The sequence below is a fragment of the Sciurus carolinensis genome, chromosome 9 (assembly GCF_902686445.1).
Source record: "Sciurus carolinensis chromosome 9, mSciCar1.2, whole genome shotgun sequence".
NCBI lineage: Eukaryota > Metazoa > Chordata > Mammalia > Rodentia > Sciuridae > Sciurus > Sciurus carolinensis.
In genome coordinates this window covers 103302743-103322419 of record NC_062221.1, presented here as the reverse complement: position 1 = coordinate 103322419, position 19677 = coordinate 103302743, and the positions used below count along the sequence as shown (strand labels likewise).

General features: G+C 31.0%; 1 protein-coding gene across 4 annotated transcripts in view; it reads left to right on the top strand.

The window, feature by feature from the left end:
- Nucleotides 1–19677, top strand: part of Cadm2 (cell adhesion molecule 2) — a 1011411-nt gene that overhangs the window by 940128 nt on the left and 51606 nt on the right. For 3 of the 4 annotated variants that reach the window (XM_047563029.1, XM_047563028.1, XM_047563031.1), the window contains one exon: nt 632–751. The exons of the other annotated variant lie outside the window; for it this stretch is intronic. In XM_047563029.1, coding sequence (XP_047418985.1) covers nt 632–751 — 120 coding nt within the window. The remainder of the gene's footprint in view (nt 1–631; nt 752–19677) is intronic. 4 annotated transcript variants of the gene reach the window in all.

Here is a 19677-nt window from a genome sequence, read left to right as displayed (position 1 = left end):
AGACTCTAAGCTGTACATTAACATCATTTGTGAGAACAGGAGAAGCAAAATAACAATAATAACAGCAATTGGCTTCTTTTGTTTGTTTGTTTGTTTCTAAAGATTGCACTCATCCTATTTCCTATCATTAAGTTTTCCTAAAAGAAAAGAATCCAAAAGTATTTAACATGCATATACACATTCATCGTTAACATTTCTTTAATCTTATATGGTGGTATTTGTGTTTATTTCTGTATGTGTTTTTTCTTTGTTTACTTCCTTGACAAAGCATGTTTTTTTTGTTGTTGTTGTTTTACCTATATGTATTTTGCTACTGCATGACAAACTTTTCAAATGACTCAGTGAATAAATGAATTCTCGTCATTTTAAATTTCACTCTAAAAATTGCAAACAATCTCCTTATTCTCAAACTTAGCTCCAAGATTTTATTTGTGTTGGAGCATGAAAAAGAAGTGAAAGAAAAAATGACGGAAACTATATGGTACGGTCGTTGTGTACCTGATATTCTGTTTAAGCTTGTTAAATTTAAGCCTAAATAAGATACATGTATTTATAATTTGAATCATTTGTGTTTCTCTTTTGTTTGCATGATATGATTTTGTTTTATATTTTGTTTTTTTCCACTCACCAGATGTTCCCAACACTTTGCTTCCCACTACTATCATCCCCTCCCTTACCACTGCAACAGTCACAACCACTGTAGCCATAACAACCAGCACAACCACATCTGCAACAACCAGCAGCGTAAGAGGTACAGTATGCTTCTTTGTTATGGCCTAGAAAACACAATAAATGAAGTTATCTAGAGGTTTTTGGAAAGGGTAGAATAATTGAGATCTTAGCTTATGTAAGTGCAAGAAGTAATTAAGTCACCTAAATCACTAGCTGTTAGGATTTACTGAAGTAGAATATGAGACAACAGGGTATATTTATTTTTAGTGTCACTTATGACTATTATCAAAATATTCCAGAGTAAAATAAATTAAAAATAAATGGGCTCTACAATGTTGAACGAATTTAAAATGTAAACAGGAACACAGTTCTTGCCTTGCTTTAAATGTCAAGAAATAAGATGTTCAAGGATATGGAGGGAGCTTTTGTTTTTGAAATAGTTAAATATTATTGACTTGATGCTCCTCTTGCCCTAGATTAAAACATCTAGTGTTGAATTTGTTCTCAAAGGGATGTGGTCCATGTTGTTTTTGTACTGTTCACCTCATAGAATTTAGGAGTAAAAATTTAACATGTATCATCCTAAAGTGATGTGCTGAGTGGATCTGCTTTTTCCACTGATAGAACATTCTAAAGGTGAATATTCTGGGGTTGTCATGATAACAGGAATTCATATTTGACTCCATGATTAATATCTGGTATTAGCCTAAAAATAAGTATTTTTATTTCAAAAGCAACCAAAGCAACTTTAAAGAAATAAAGATATTCTTTAGGGCAAAAGAAATGCTTGCATTATGGTTAAGAAATCTAAAAAGGATTCATGAGCAGTCATTAAGCATTTAGTAGAGAATGAAGAAATAAAGGTAATTCTTAAGGCATTATAGAAAAACATACTTTAAACCTACTTTCTGCATAAACAATGCTCATAGAAAAATTGTCATATTTATTTCTGTCTTTTTTCTACTTATATGTGTTTTGTGTCATGCTGGCTATACTAATATGTGTTAAACTTACCAATTAACTTGAAATTAATGAAGACTTTACATTATTATGTGCAATTAAGTTACTAAGGACATGTTTATTATTATTTTCATTATTTGTAAAGATTAATCAGTTAGACTTTTGTTTGGAATTTTTATTAATTCTTGATATTAAATTGAGCTTTTTACCTTTGGCAACAGTTTAATAGTCTCCCTTTTGTTCCATAAAAACAAATTCTAATGCCTGATCATTGTCAATTTTTAATAATCATGTCAACTATATTATGATATAGAAAATTGGTGACAAAATAAGTTGGATAATATTAGCAATAAGAATGTCTCAGAAATACTTTGGTTTGTTTTGTACTGAGTTTTTGAAGTTATTGACCTAAACCTGCAAGTGGAAAGAGTTTAAAGATCCTTCTAATTTCAATTACATACAAGTTGGGAGAAAAGACCTAATAAAAATGAAGAAAACAGGTAACAAATATTTTACATTTTAACGTAAAATAAAAGATATTTAACATACTGCTTTTCTTTAATGTGTGATATTCTGCAAAGATTTTTACAAATAATAATTTAAAGAAAATGTAATTGTTGCATATTAACAAAATTTCTGATATTCAGTTCTAACTGTGTCAACAAAACACTGATGGAAAAGAAGAGAGTTATATTGATTTAAATATATTTAAAATGGTATATTTAGACACAAAGTCAAATAATCAATTATTCATTCCTTTTTCAGAAAGTATTTATGGATTACCTATTATATGTGTGGCAATATGTCAGGCCCCAAAATTTTGGAAATTACTTATTGTATTAAAAACCACTAATGACCAAGTTAAAACATTTCCATCTAAAAAGTGTTTGACTTAATCTTTAGTGAAAACTATTGTGTTTCTTGTGGGGAAATCTTATGCATGTCCTCCAATCTACTGAAGCATACGTGTGTATGAGTGTGTATACATGTATGTATTTGCGATATATATACATACCGTATACATGTACATGCTATTATAGACTGAAATAAGAGAAAAATATTCTTTTTCATAGTGAAGTTAACATTGTATTCTGTCACCACATGAATGTTAAATGAAATTTGACCTATTGCATTTAAAATAGTATTTTAAAACTGAAACCTAATTTTTACCTTTTCAGGTAGATACGATTTTTCCAAGTCCTGAGATTTTTTTGTTGTTGTTATACAATGGTACCAAAGTAATGAAAGAGTTGAATTGATCTTATCCTCAAAACATACAAATAAACTTCCAAGAAGACATGTACATGCATGTGTGCACACACATATTATTCCCTCTTTTTTAACTTAAATTTCGAAAAACAACATAATTTAAAATAACTTCAAAGTATGTGGAAATAAAGTATTTGTAAGCTAATCATTTCATAATACTTTTTAATAGGGAAAAACACTAGGACAAACATTTTATGTTAGCCCAATATACATTTTTTTTCCTTCTATCTTCAACCAACATCTGGTGGCTAAAGAGGTCACGAATGTCACCTACATCATTAATATTGAGGGTGAAAGGTTCCTTGAGTACATGAACATTGTGAATTTTGTACTGTATCCTTTTTTTTTGCAGAGGGGTTCTAGGGTTTGCACTACCCAAGGGTACTTTACCATTGAACCACATACTCAGCCCTTTTTTACTTTGAGACTGGGTCTCACTAAGTTGCTGTGGACCTTGCTAAGTAGTTCAGGCTGGCTCTGAACTTGTGATCTTCCTGCCTTAGCCGCTGAAGTCACTGGGATTATAAGTGTGTGCTACCATGTCCAGCACTCTATCCTTGAGTTTTTTTGTATATTATCTTTTAAATTAGATGCATTTATATTTGGACAGAATATATTTATTTATAATTTATGAATGATACTTCAAAATTATGACTAAAAGGGAATAGAATATGTCGCTTGGGAAAATCTGAAAACTAGAAGGAATATTATCAGGCTGCAAAATTTGTTAGTTTATTTCATCCTTTTCTCTCATTCAATAATTTGAAATATGCCAAATATATTTGATTTTATTATGTTTAAATGCCATTTCTTCAAATTTCATAAACTATAACATTTATCTTTGTGTATTTAATAAATGATCACAGGAATCACTGTTAATATCTGCATTTACACTTTCAGAATTCCTATTATTACTGAATTTTCCATCCTAGATACAATAAACATTCAATTTAAAATAAATTTAAAGAATCACAGTTGTTGCTATGTGAGAAATCAAGAAGAAATACAGCAAAAGAAACTGCACTCAAATCGGCAAAGCCATGACCTTGAGATTTTGCACACCTTTTCAGTCTGTATTTAAAATGCAAACTCTTTAGGAGGAAGAAGAGTTTCAACTTTACGGATAAAAGCAGGCAATTACCAGTATCCTATTACAAATAAGGGTGTTAAAACATAAGGGAAGTTAATCAATTTGGGCAGTTACGGCAAAAGCAGGGAATAAGTAAGCTCTGGGGAAATCTTTGAGTATGAAGTTTGGTTCTTCTGTTTAGAGATTTGTCTTGTAAAATGACCCAAATTGAGCCTTGGCATCTTCATCAAGAAAACAAGTCATATTTAATTTCCAGGGTTGTCTTGAGAATTGGATATGTTGGAGGAAAATCTGAGATTAATTAAATTTAAGAAATTTATTTGAGCAAGAGAAGTATTAGAACTGGGCAGCATTCAGGAGAGAAATCATTTCAGAATTCCCCACCCCACCACATCTGCAGGTTATGTTAATAGCCAGAAAAAGGAAGGTGACATACAGAAAGAACCTCATTGGCTGTTGTTACCATTCATCTTTGAATGGAAGGAGTGTGGAGACATTTACTTATAGGAATGTGATTCAATCAGTTGGTGGCCTGTGATTGGATGGGGCTCTCCTGCTGTAATTGACTGAGACTCAGCTTTCCATTATAAAATGTACTCACGTCACAGTTTGTTTGTATGCTGTATTAGACTGCAATTTGCCCCCTACATCTGGAGGCAACTTTGAGCAAAATTGTATAACCCAAGTACAGAAATAGACTAAAGCCAAACATGCCAATTTAGTATTTAATATGTGGAGTTTGGAGTTTTAAAAGAAGTATTAGTACTCAATACGTGACAGATTTGTTTGCTCAATTCATTTTAGTAAACAAACTTGTTAACATGAAAGTATATCACAAAATTAGTGGAATGATTTTTTTTTCCAAAAACTTAATTATAGCTTTAAATCTGGCAAAATTCTTTAGTGTTTCTGCACTGGTTACTTTTTATATCATACTTAATTTTTATTAAATATATGATGAAAAATATTAGATGAAAATGGTATTAGGGCATATAGAAATTCTTTAACTATCTTTGTGTAGCTATTATCTATCTATCTGTCCCTTGAAGTATAAAAGTTCATAAATTTTCCATGAAGTTTAAAGTATTAGTGATTTATATTATAGACCTAGTATCTGAATATTTATAGGTCTCCTAAATTTTTCCATTACCAGAGATCATTGATGCAACACATTTTAATTTCTGCTTTTGGAAACTAGAGTTTTTTTTGTTTTTTTTTTTTTTTTTTAAGATAGTGGCCTAAGTAATCTCATCATTCAAAAGGTATAAATAACATATATATATATATATGCACACATATACACACATATGTATGTGTGTGCATATATATGTATACACACATATATGCACATATACATACACATATACACTCATAATGCTATAGTTTAGGTCAACGTGATAACTTTTAATGAGTTAAGTATAATCATTTATAAAATGGTTCTGAATGATTTGATGTGATTTCTAGTATTAATATAAACATTATTTCAAATGACATGTTTAATTTGAAAGCATTTTTCTTCTTAATGTATAATTGTATAGTAAGTATATCAAGATTTAGAAATCATTAATAGCATCCTCATTTCTGTAGTTGATGATAATGATTTACTGAAAATTCAGGCATCATATATGAGACATAATGACATGTATTATTGTGTATATTTATGATTTTAAAAATTAGAACTCATAACTGAATCTTAATACTTAAGACAGAAAAGCTCCTGTTTCTGCCTGAGTGACACCACGAGTACCCTAAAAATATAGAGATGACTGCTAGACAAGGGAAGATGAAAAATATCCAATATGTTCTGAATCTGTTGAAATACTTCGTACATTTCAACATACTAGAGAGGGGGAAAATAATAAAAATGGTAATGAAATTGTTTATACAATCCACGTAAGAATCAAAATTGATTATTGGCTCAAGTCTAGATTTTGTTTTACATCAGACTTGGAAATGATAAAATTATAATTCCATGGTATATCATTTCCCCAATAATGTCAACCAATTTATTAATTATGATGAGGCTAATTGCAATGGAAACTTAGTTGATAATGGTGGAACTGCAAAATAAAAGCAAGGGATTTCTTTTTAATTTAAGAAAACATTTTAATTATCAAAATGTCTAGGACCAAAGTTATATTCATTAAACTAAAAGATAAAAATGCATACTTGTTCACAATTTAAATGTACATTAAGGGTTTTGTCCATTTGGGCTGCTGTAACAAAAATATCATAAATTGGGTGGCTTTTAAGCAATAAATATATATTTTTCACAGTTCTGAAGGCCAGTCCACACAAGATCTGGGGTCTAGCAAGGCTGTTCCTCACAGACAGGAAATTCTACCTTGTGTTCACAACAGGTAGAAGAGTCAGAGCAGCCCAATGAGGTATCTTGAATAAAACACTAAGCCCAAGCATGAGATCCTCACTCTGATATCTAATATTTCCCAACAACTTTGCCTCTTAAGTTCATTATCTTGAGAGTTAGGATACCCACATGTGAATTTTAAGGAGACATAAGTATTTAAACAATAGCACCACATTGTTATATATGTTTAAAAATATAATATGAAATGAAACATTTTAAATTATTTGTAAAATAAAATAAATTATAACATACATCTAGAATGAACATAGCTCCAATCTAAAACTTATAGATCCATATGCTTCCATTTTAAAGTCATGTAAGTCATAAAACTTAATTATTTAAATGTAGATGAATTTAGAGAACCATTTATTAAAGGATAATCCCAAAATATTGATTTCTTAAAGATCTCACTAAATAACTACTTTTCCTTTCAAAGTTTTTTTGAAGAAGTCTTAGTGACATGTAAAACAGTCATATATATACAAAGCTGAGCTGTGTGAATTGAAAATAAAAGTTGCCTGTTTACTTTGTACCAGCATAGAGAAGTTGAGATGAATGGAAAACTGCATTCATATTTTATGTAGGTGTTTTTAATGAACCACAATTGCCTAAAATATGGATCATGAAAGAGTATTATTTGTGTGCAGATTCTTTACCTCAATTGTTTCATTTCCTTGACTTTGAAATAAAATAATAAAATAAATACAGAATGACACACTCATAGTTGAAACTAGTGTCTGAAGTATATATTTAATTAAGTCAGATTTAAAAGCAATAATGATTTGACCTGAACTACTGTCCTCAACCATTCATACACACATACATATTTATGTGTATGTATATATACAATTGGTTTGTTCATAAATATATCTGCTATTTTTTGGTTTAAATACTTTTAAAAATAGAATACATAGAGATAAACATTTATCAGACATGTTTCTCAGTAAAAGAAAAAGAAATTCAGCTACAACAAAAAGTGAATGGAATAAAAGCATTATATTTCTGAGTCAGTCACTAGAAATGCACTCAAATAGAGCATTCGGAATGTCAAGAATATATCATCTTGACACAGTTAAATCCCAAAGTGTGCAAATCAAGAAGTTGTTTATGAGCTTTTATTATGAGTGTTTAGCTATTAAAAATGTTTCTGGTTTTATTGGTGGTAATAAAACACAATTTGCATGGTGTTGTGAGCTTTTAAAAATTAAGTGTCAATATGTTGGTTTTTTATTTTTTTCACTTGACAAAAATTAAGTAATAATTCAGTATCCAGATGGTCTCTATACAGAAACATGCTTATCTGCAAAAGACAGGTTTCTATAGTTAGGCTATAAATGTAGTGAAGTATCCATTAGTCTTTTTTAGAAACAACAAATGCATAAAGTTGACTAGTTTTTAAAATTAAATATGTAAAACATAGTTCATAATAGAAAAAAAAAGATACTAAATGTACTTACTTGGAAGGAACAAGCAGTATAAATGTTGTACAGTTGGAGACATGTTAAACCTTGCCTCAAGTACCATATTATTAGTGCTGATGGTGTTAATGTCTACAGGCTGGATGTTGGTAGAAGTGCTGTCTGGGGTTCCAGGTCCTTTAGCCAGATAAAAAATAAACATTTTAATAATTGCAATGTGCAGGTTAAGTTATTCCAAGTTATCATGAAATTTAAAATTCTTCTTTTGATTCTAGTAGACCTTATCTGGAATACAAATACATATCACTGGCTATATATAATTATTTCCAAAATTAAATGGAGCATTTGTTTCTGACTCATTTGAAATTGTACTACATACAATTTTAAGTCTTTAAACATTTCCCAGTTTGTTTGCAGCATTTAACAAATATTTGTGGAAAACATATAATCATTTTTTTTTCCTGATAACCATGTATTATTAAGAGGAGTAGAATATATATGCTCTGTTCTATTTTCCAAGGGTACGCTTGTGATTTATCTAATAAAACATCAAATATTTTAAAATATTGCAAGCTTGTTTATTTCTTTAGCTTGTATCAATTTAAACAAATCTTTGTTTCCTTAGTTTGCTATTTTTAAGTAAATAAGTCTACTTATATTGTTATCACTTCCATAAGTTTAGGCATATTCTCATTGGTTTTATAGCAATAATTCCAGATTTAATAAGAATCTATAATACATACATGTTTCCTGCAAAATAATCTCTCAGAAATAAAAGGAATGGCTTAAACAAGTACATGCCATCTTCTTGAATTCATATTTATTATTGAATATGCATATGAAAATAAATATTAAATTTAAATTATGCCATAATGATTTTATTTCAGAAAGCACACTGCTTATAAAAATATTGACACTAAAATGAGCTACATATTAGTGTCATGATATTCTGTTTTAGGTTTAAAAAGCATGGTCTACATATATAAATATTTCTACAACATCCATAAAATTATTTTACAATTCATTAATAAACTAAACCAGTTGTACCTTTCTTCCTAACCAAAGAATTAAATTTATGAGCTGTGCCTTTGAAGGTGAAAAGATTGCCAGCACTGCCCTTGCTTCTTTGACACTCCACATGAAACACAGTTAATAACCTCCCCTGTAAGCTTGGTGAAACATTGAATTGATACTAATTATACCAACTTTGGGATAGAAGGTGACCTTGGCTTCAGCTGGAACTTTCAGCCAGGACAATAAATAAGACCAAATGCCACAAAGCATGACTTCTGAGAAGGGTCTAATACAATTTATTAACTTTTGGGAGTTCGTGGAATTGCAGAAAATGCTCTGATAATTGTAATATTTTAAAACATCTTTGCTTCAGTAATACAGTAGTTTCTTATTTCTCTGGATTTCAAATAATCTCCTATTAGCTTTCTATACTCATTTAAATTAATCTGTGTCCAGAAAATTAAAAACTACTTGCTGCAAAGTATATATAAGATGATTACAGGGCAAGGAGACAGATTTTTCTGAGTGCTCCTGAAATACGTACATAATATTTATATAATGTTAGTATTACAATAGCTTATGTTGAATCTCTGACAACACTGATTCTTAAAGAAATGCCCTTATAAAATGATTGAGGAAAATGCTTAAGAAAATGTAATTGCCTCAGGAGGTCCACAGGCTTAAACCACAGCCAAAAAAAAAAAAAAAAAAAAAAAAGAAAAATCTGTCAAAACAAAACAAACAATGTGTAGCAGTTTTACAGTCAAAAACTGAGTTCAGCAGCATTGTTAAAAAAGACAGGACTAGTGAAGTTACTATAATGCTAACAGGTGAGTGAGAAAAAGAAATTAAACTTTTTAAACCAATATTATTTAAATAATTACATTAGTATAAGTGAAATTATGATCACAATTTTGAGTATAATAAATGGAAATATATAATTTAAGTCTAGTCATTTTTCATCTTAGAAAAAGAGATAAACTCAAATATGCCCATGGCTATTTTATTTATGTCACTAGTAAGCAAATTATGTTGAGCAATGAATGTTTAAATGGCAAAAATGAAAGCAACTATTTACTATCATTAGAAATTACAATTGGTTTATTGAAAAATGTATTTGTTCAAAAGTAGTTGAACCAAGTGTATCATTTGAGACAGATTCCACAATAGAAAAGCAATGCTATCCTGCAGTTGTATGGGTTAGAATAGGTAAGGTGTAACTGTCTTAATATTTTTTTTCCCTTAAAATCATGTTTAAATATGGATGAAAATACCCTCCCACTTCCATAGTGTGCTTTTCAAGATATTAGGAGAAAACTCATGAAAATCTCAAAAGGGAACAACCAAAGAAAGGTTAATAAAAAGAGTTTGAGCAGAGGCATAAGAAGAGTTTTTGCAACTAATAAGGAAAGGAGAAGCACAAGAGAACTAGCAAGAGCTGTATTCTGTCGGGGTACTGCAGATCCCCAGCCCTTCGGCATGGCCAATATTCTGTTACCACATTAGGCCTTTGGGGTAAAGAAAGTGAGTCAGGTTATCCTAACCAAAGACAGAACTGGAACCAGAAAGGTAAAACTTAAAAATGGTAGTAATCAAGAAGGACATAGTCAGTGTCCAAATCTCAGCAAGGTGAGGACCTTGAAGAAAGGAAGATTAAATATCTGGCCTCTTCTTCTGACTTCCAACATCTTTCCATTAAATGAATCTCTCTTAAAATCCGAAGTAAAGAAATCTGGCTGAAGCAATACAGAAATGTCAGTACCCAGGCTAGGAAAGACAACACAGCATAAATGATGGATTTGAGGACCAACTGGGAATGAAGAGCAGAGACACATGTATTTGGAATATTTTGTCTAATTGTTCTTTCAGAATGCTATGTTAGTCAACTTTTTATCACCATGACCAAAATATCTGAAAGGAAGAACTTAAAGGATGAAAGATTTGGTTTTGGTTCATGGTTTCAGAGGTGAGAGTTCACAGTTGGCCAAATCTATTGCTCTGGACCTGAAGTGAGGCAGAACATCATGGCAGAAAAGCTTGGTGGAAGAGAACTCTTAGATCATGGCTGCCAGGAGGAAGCAGAAAAAAGAGAGGAAGAGCCAGGAACAAAATATAGTCCCCAAGAGCATGCCACTAGTGATCTGCTTTCTCCAACTAGGCCTCACCAACTTATAGTTTCCACTACCTCTCGGTGGTTCATTAAAATTATTTATCCATCAAATGGATTAATCCACTGATGAGGTTAGAGAACTCAGGATCCAACCTTTTGTACAAGCTCTTCCTCTGGATATTGCTACACTGGAGACCAACCCTTCAAACATTAGACTTTGGAGTACTTTCCATGTCCAAACTGTGACAGGTGGTTAAAAATCAGATTTTATTTTAGTTTGGACTTTTCTCATACATATTACAATTCTATAATAGAAAAATGGCAATGAAAATGGTAATGGTGGTAAATGACAACCTTATAATTTAATATATAATTTCCCTTTGCTGGCTATAGTTGGAAAAAGAAACATTCCGGATGGCAGAGGGCTGATTAGGAAACTTGATATCTGATTGCCTTTGTTAGTGGATACAAATAAATTTGAAATTTCAATTTTTGTCAACCAACTTCCAAAAGAAAAATGTGATTCTTTTGTGAGGCATACCGTTCTTCTTTTTGAGAGATTGCTCACTTAAAAATTTCTTCATCTACTAATATAGAGGCAAATTATTTCTTTTCATTTGGAGTAAATACTCGGAGAATCTTGGCTATGGGATGGGGTCAAGGGAGGTTCTAAAAATCAGATAGCAGTAAGTTAATATACACTGATACAGATATGTCCTATTAATTTTCCATTAAGGAATTTTAGTGTCACTTAGATAATTTTTAGTCCTGAGATAATAGCTTTTCAGAGAGCAAAATCATTTTCTTGAGAGAAGATTTTAGCAACAGCAATCACATTCCTTAATGTATAACATGATTTATCTGCTTTCGATGTTTTGAAAGTATATGTGTGTTATTAATTCAGTTGCATTGGCAGATAGGAAACAAAATAAAAACAATTTAGCTTGCTTTCAGTTTGTCGTACATCTGTTTATCTGTTACAGTTTGTGTCTCTAGCATTCTACCACTAAGAGCTCAAAGGGTTTTGTTCAGAGTGAAAGTTTTAGAAAAAGTTTTTTTTGTTTTTTTTTTTAATAGTAAGAATGATAATCCAAATTCCTGATACTTTTGGTATCCTATCTACCAGCCCCGGGAGTTAATGGGAAATTGAGTAGTACATCTTGAAATGCAGTTTTAGGAAACTAAAAAGCAATCTTCCTATACTTTTCTCTTGATCTTCCCAGGTTAAATCCAGATATATTACATCTTAAGTTTAAATTAAAATAAAAAATCATGCAAATGAGAGGGAATTTCTAACATTCTCCTCCTTTTACTACACCCTATGTCTTTTTTTTATGTGTGTGGTGCTGAGGATTGAACCTAGGGCAAATGCTCCACCACTGCACTATTCCCAGCTCCTTATATCTGTAGATCTAACTTCTCTGTTCAATAATTGGCAATATATCAATGTTGAATTTTTCTATTATAATGTAGATTTTTTTAAAGTAAAGATGGGGATTTCAAAGTATCTCTTAAAACAAAATGAGTCTTTATTAAACCAAAATAGCATAAACTACAATCTAAAAGTATAGTTATTGATTCACTGGATTAACAATGAGTACCATATCAGAACTCATAGTGAGAGTTGCCAGGGGCACAGATAATTTGTGTCATGCCAGTTTGGCATCTGAGTATGTGATCTTGGGCAAAGCAATTCCTCTTTTAACGTTCCTTCGGCTACATGAATTCCAAGTTATTTCTCAATCTTTAATTCTATGAAATAGAATTTGTACATCTGACTCCATGAGCATTTCAGGAATCAGTATATTTTCTAGAATTTTTCTGTTGGAACTTGTGGTCCAATTTCAAATGCTCCTTTTACCAACTGAATAATTTTGGTAATTTTCTGAGCATAATTCCACATTTCAACTCATTTATGTTAGAAAATTCTGAAAAGCATAAAAATGAAAACTGAGTCATTGGCTGCCACCCACCATGCCTGCCTTTGTGTCACTTTTTCACAGCCCTATGCCCAACCCTTCTCTCATCATTGGCATACTCACTTTCCCTGTTGTTTCCTCTCACAACCGGAAGTAGCTAAACATACTCTATCTGTAAAACTTCCAACCTCACGTTATGGTAATAAAATAAATATTGAGTTCCAGCTGTGATGTTCATAGCACTCATGTATATAATCAATTTTTACATTTCTATAACTGAGTCCAGATCTCCACAGATCAACCACAGTGTAGTCAAATGAAAGCAGCTTAAACAAACATTATTACATTGTGCTGTTGGAATTTAAGACTGATGATTTAGATTGAATCAAAATGGTTAGAGAAAAATAAAAGGGCTAAAAGCATGGCTTCTGAACTTTATTATCTGGGTTCTTATTTTTTATTTTAAGAATTATTGTAAAGCCTAAAAGCAGTATGATCTTTATTAATTTATTTGGTCTCAATTTCTAAATCTAAAAAGTATAGATGATAACATCAATCCTAAAATACAGTTTTTAAAATTAAATGTTTGTGCATCAACTTGTTTGAAACACTGCCAGGATCACAATAAATATTAGCTTTCATATTTATTTTTCATAGATTTCTTAAAACTTACCATCAAAACAGCACAGGATAAAATTGGTATATATATATATATATATATATATATATATAAAGAATAACTTTATATATATACACATATATATATAAAGAATAACTGAGAATAACTAAAAATTGTTAGGTGAAGGCTACAGTGTATAGTAGTTAGACTATCTGCCATCATAAGTTTTCTGCTGTTAGAATACCTGAGACTGATTCATTTATAATGTACATAAATGGAGGCCGGTATGTCTAAGAGCCTGGTACTAGAATCTGGTGAGAGCCTTTCTCCAAGGTCATCCTGGTGTGGAAGTTGGAGAGGACAGAGAGAGCGAGAGAGCAAGAGAGTTTGTACTCACTTTTTAATACCCACTCTCATGGCAAAGTAACAGGTTAATTCATTCATGAGGGCACATGAATGAAACACTCCTTATTAAACCCATCTCACAAATTAGGATTGAAAATTAATTTACATTGAAGATTAAGTTTCCAACACATGAACTTTTGGGGACATAATCAAGCCGCAGAAGCATCATTTAAAGTCATGCAAGTCTTTTTTGAAATCTAAAACTTAACAAATATCTGTCATGTGATTTAAAGTGAGTAGACATGGGTGCAGAATATGCCACCCTCAAAAATGACATTTTGGCCTAAGAGTTGAGCTAAGACACTATAGATAGAGCAGGTTCAGAAACTCTGACCTCTACCTTTCTCCTTGAACCAGGAGAAAAGTTATATTCTATCATCAGAGAAGGGAGATAAAACTCCCATATGAAAGACACCCTCCATGTAGCAGAAGAAAAAGTCCCTGTCATCAAGGACAGGAATATGAGGCTGAGGCTGAGAAAAATCTGTGCAGACACACCTTGATAAAATAACTCTTATCTTCCTTAGCATATAATTGCTATTTTTTTATTCTATTTATTATAGAAGCATTTGGGTTATTCCTACTTATTTCAGTCCTCTTTTCCTTGAGAGGACTTCCATGTACATGTAAAAAAGTACCTGTATGCTTTTCTTGCTAATCTGTTTTATGTCAGTTTAATTGTAAGGCCTAGTTGAAGTACCTGGGCAGGTAGAGATATAGTTTTGCCCCTCCTAGAGGGATAAAGGAGACTCATTGGAATTCCTAATAAATCTATTCAATCAGTTCTCAAATAAGTTGAAAACCAAACATAAGTATTATTTTTTATAAGTCATAATCCTTACCAAATACTAACAGACCTTAACGTATAAGTTAGCAGTCTACAGTATCAGAAATATCTAGTTTGGTTTCCAGTTACATGATAAACAAGTTGTACTTTAAACTCCAGCTGTCCCATTTTTAAATGATTATTATAATTTACTTGTAGGATTTTTATAAGAATCAAAATAAGTAATAAATAAAATTTTCTATCATTCCCATATATGGGTAATTTTGAAAATATATGGAATTATTGTAAAAATATCCTATATATTAGGCTACAATAAATTGGGTTTGTTAATAATCAAGAGACACCACTTATATGTTGCAACACTTCTTTATTATTCACTATCATTAATGATTACAACTTAATATTTATCTTTGATATATTGACCTTGAATCTACTTACTCAGCTTAAATGAACACATTACTAATTCAAATAATTAAAATATGTTTAAATTCTTCCAGTAAATTACAGATCTATATGAAATATTTGAGATATTATCTAAACACAGTCAAGGTTCAGCAGACTTATTTAACATTCATTAAATTTCATAAACTTTTAAATCATAGTAATTTAAAAAAACTGTACATTTTTCATTTTAGGCAATTGTTCATGACAGAAAAATTAATGTTAAAATTGTTGATTAAAATGAAGGAAAAGAGTATTCCTTATCTTGTAGTCTTGAGATAAACTGTAACATTTTACAAACATTCTCATATAAGTTTCATTTATTTAAAATGTTTGATATATAATATAAATAGAGTGTTTAGACAAAATTCTTATGTTAAACATATTATTGTACACTCTCAAATGTTAAGTTTATCTACCATGATATCCCTGAATGATTTTACATTTATTTGGCAATGTAAAAATTCTGATAGACTAGAGTGATAGAAGCAATCTTTAAAACCAGATAGCCTACCCTTTTCCCCATATTCTAAGTGATAAATGTGATTTCACAAAAAATAAATTTGCTTATGACTACATAGCATTGGTACAATAACAGTTCTAAAACAAATATCTTCTAAATAACTTTTTCTTACATATTGACCCATGACATGTATTATTTTCCAGTATACAGAGACATGAATTGATTAATTCTAATTTTATTCCTAGTCCAAATTACATGATTTGGGGGAAAAAAAAGAGAGGAGAGTGTTTCAAAAGAAAATATTTTTAAGATTCTGTTAATCTAAAACGTTTTAGGATGGTAAAATAGAACTATGGGGATTCAAATTTAAGGTTTTATAATTCTTTTAATGTAATTTCAAAAACTGATGCTAAGGATCTTTTATTAAACCAAGGAGGTCTTTTCCATGTTAAAACTTTTCATTTCCTCATTTATCAATAATTATACGCATAGTGGTGACATTAAAACTAAAACTCACAAAAACGCAATTCCATTTTCTTTTTTTTAATTTATTTTTATTGTACACAAATGGGATATACAGTGTTTCTCTGTTTGTACATGAAGTAAAGACATACCATTTGTGTAGTCATACTTTTATATAGGATAATAGTGTTTGATTCATTCTGTTAATTTTTTTCCTTCCCCCCCACCCCTCCCACCCCTCTTTCCCTCTATAGCACAAGAGTTAATTTAGAAAATCAAATCAAGGAAAACAATACATATACTTTATTGAAACACCTACAAATGTACAGAGCTCTTGCTAAAATTCTCCTAAGAATACGTAAATAACTGCTTTGACCTTGTTAAACTTTATTGTTCTGAAGTATTTCAAGAAACTTTATATTTGTTCTTCCTAAAATTTGATATGCTTTTTATATTGTTTCCTATATATCCCTCCCTTGACCTGGCTGGAAGCTCATTTTTAAATCTAAAAAATATTTTATTGAGATTAGTTATTTTACTGGCTTTTCTTTAGCATTTAATTTTAGTGATTCATTAACCAAGTTTTAAAACAAGATAAAGAATCCCTCTTTCAATATCTTTGAAAATCTATCCTCGGATGTCTTGATCATTCTTCTTGGTTTAGGAACTTTCTCTCCTACCCACATCCTAGCCCTGAGAGCCTCATCTTACTGTCAGAAGTGCTAAGTGATACATTGGTCAGTGTGGAGCTGTAATTGCCTTGTCTTCCGTAAACTACTTCTCTGGAGTCTCTTCAAGGTCAAGGGTATCACTTTCATCTTTCCAAGCAGTTTGGCTTTAAAATGAAAGCATTTTGTTTAAATTACACCTGAAGGTTTAGGTGTTCAAAAACTAAGGGAATCACTTGTAAAGTTTAATCTATGAGACACAAAAAATATAAGAAAACACAATTACCTGAGCAAAGAAGTAATTTAAACCTCCAGAAAAGTTTTTAATGAAAGCTCTTTATATAATCTGCATAACTATGATGTAATTTTTGTTAAATTGGTTTGTTTAGAATCATGAACTTTAACATCATCTCCTTGATTATTTATTCATAATCTATCAACTGAGGGACATAATTATGTACATGGGAGCTGTTTAGAAATTGTACAGTACTACAAATATATGTTTCTTTCATCATTGTCTTATATTATAACCTTTCCTTAGAGTACTACTGGCCGGGAAACATTTTTTTTAGGGTGGGAAGAGAATTACATTTGTATTCTAAGAAAATCCCCCATCAAAAATCACCTTTTAAAGATTTATTTTAAAATTTAGTCAATTTAATTCTTACTTCATCAATATTATTTTAATACTAGAAGTCATTCATGTAATTGTATTACTGTGTTAAAAAATGTATAATGGAGAGAAGATACTATTTTCACATTCTCTACACAATTCTCCTTTAGTTGTTTTGCAGTTATGCATGTTTAAGAAAATTTCTTTTGCTGTCAATAGATGAGATGAATGTGCCATCCGGGTCTGCAAAATAACTTCAGATTAGGCTTTTAATAGGGACAGGACTTGAAAATAGTCACAAAGATTCATGGTCTGGTCTTTGAAAGCCCACCATAGTTAATAGAACAGAAGAAGAAGAGAATATTGATGAGTTTGTTTTTGTTTTACCACTGAGCTACATTACCAGTTATTTTATTTTATTTTATTTTATTTATTTTGAGACAGAGTCTTACTAAATTACTGAGCTCACCAAGTTGTTGAGGCTGTCCTGGAACTTGAGATCTTTCTGCCTCAACCTCACAAGTCTCTGGGGTTACAGCCTTGCAGCACTGCATCTAGCTATGAAAGTTATTTTTAATAGAGCAATCTCTTCTGCCATACACAATGTGAACATAACTAAAATGCTTGGGTAGGGAAGGGATAAAATATCAAGTAAACATAGCATATGTATGTTTCATTTCCATTTTGAAAATCTCTAGTTAGATGGTGATTTAAAACACATGACTTAGGTTTTATTGAAATAGTAGCTAATTTTCTGAATTTTTCAATTTGAACAGGGATTTGCTTAGTTCCTTGAGTACTGTTCTTCATGTGCAATATAGTGTCTTCAAACACATGAAGGAGCTGGAAATGTAAAAGAAGAAGGAAAGAGCAGAAAAAAGTATATAAAGAAAGTAGTAGATATTCAGTTAAGTTAGAAGGAAACATAAATGAGAAGTAAAAGTGAATGATAAAGGCTTATATACTCATATATGCAGTTATTGATTTAATAACTAGGTATTCTGTGGATAAGAAGGTGTAAATTATAAGAAATTTTATAAGTCACACTTAAAAGTTTAGTTTATTTAGGAGGTGATGAGAAATAATTCAAGTAAAATGATAAAAAGTTACATTAGGCTTTTGAATCGTCATTCTGAAAAGATAAAATTAATGGAAGATTGAGGAAGAAATAAATGACAGAATGCCATCGAAGAAATCTGCATAATTAATGATGAGGACTTGAAGAAAGACAGTAGTGAAAGGCAGAAAGAAGAGGGCAAAGTTTCAAGATATTTGGGAAAGTAAAATTGATAGATTCTATAACTAAGATTTTAGTTTAACAAATGGGAAATACCAAAGAATGGCTGATAGGAAGTTTAGTTTGAGTCTCAGATTGGTGCAATTTTCAGAATAAAGACTAGAAGAATTAAAAGTTTTAGGTGAAAAACTATTGTTTTCAATATTAGTATGTAGAATTTGAAATGTCTTCATAAAGTCCAAGGGAAGGTACCTAATTAAAAATTAGATACAGGATATATTTTCTGAGATAGAAACAGACTTTTTTTTTTTTTAATTGATTCTTCCATAGATGAAGGGTAAGCCATAAAGGAGAAGTACAACTTTAATAGGATGTGTAATTTAGTGTGGAGATTCCTCAGAAAGCTTGGAATGGAAACACCATTTGACCCAGCTATCCCACTCCTTGGCCTATACCCAAAGGACTTAAAATCAGCATACTACAGAGATACAGCCACATCAATGTTCATTGCTGCTCAATTCACCATAGCCAGATTGTGGAACCAACCTAGATGCCCTTCAGTTGATGAGTGGATAAAGAAACTGTGGCATATTTATACAATGGAATATTACTCTGCAATGAAGAATGATAAAATTATGGCATTTGTAGGCAAATGGACGAAATTGGAGAATATCATGCTAAGTGAGATAAGCCAATCTCAAAAAACTAAAGGACGAATGATCTCGCTGATAAGCGGATGAGGACATATAATGGGGGGTGGGAGGGGTTAGCATTAGGTTTAGGGTTAGGTTTAGGGTTAGGGATAAGGAGAGCGGTAAGAATGAAGGAAAGAAAGACTGTATAGAGGGAAAAGAGGGGTGGGAGGGGTGGGGGGAAGGGAAAAAAATAAACATCATTGCCCTATGTAAACGTAAAAAAAAAAAAATGTTGGAATGGGACAGACATCATTACCCTATGTACATGTATGATTACATAAATGGTATGAATTTACATGGTGCACAACCATAGAAATTAAATGATGTACCCCATTTGTGTACAATGAATCAAAATACAGTCTGTAAAACAATAAATAAATAGTTGTTTTTAAAAAAAAAAAAAAAGAAAGAAAAGAATGGCAAAATGTGGACCCTGTATTTAAAAACAAAAAAATCTAAGACTCATG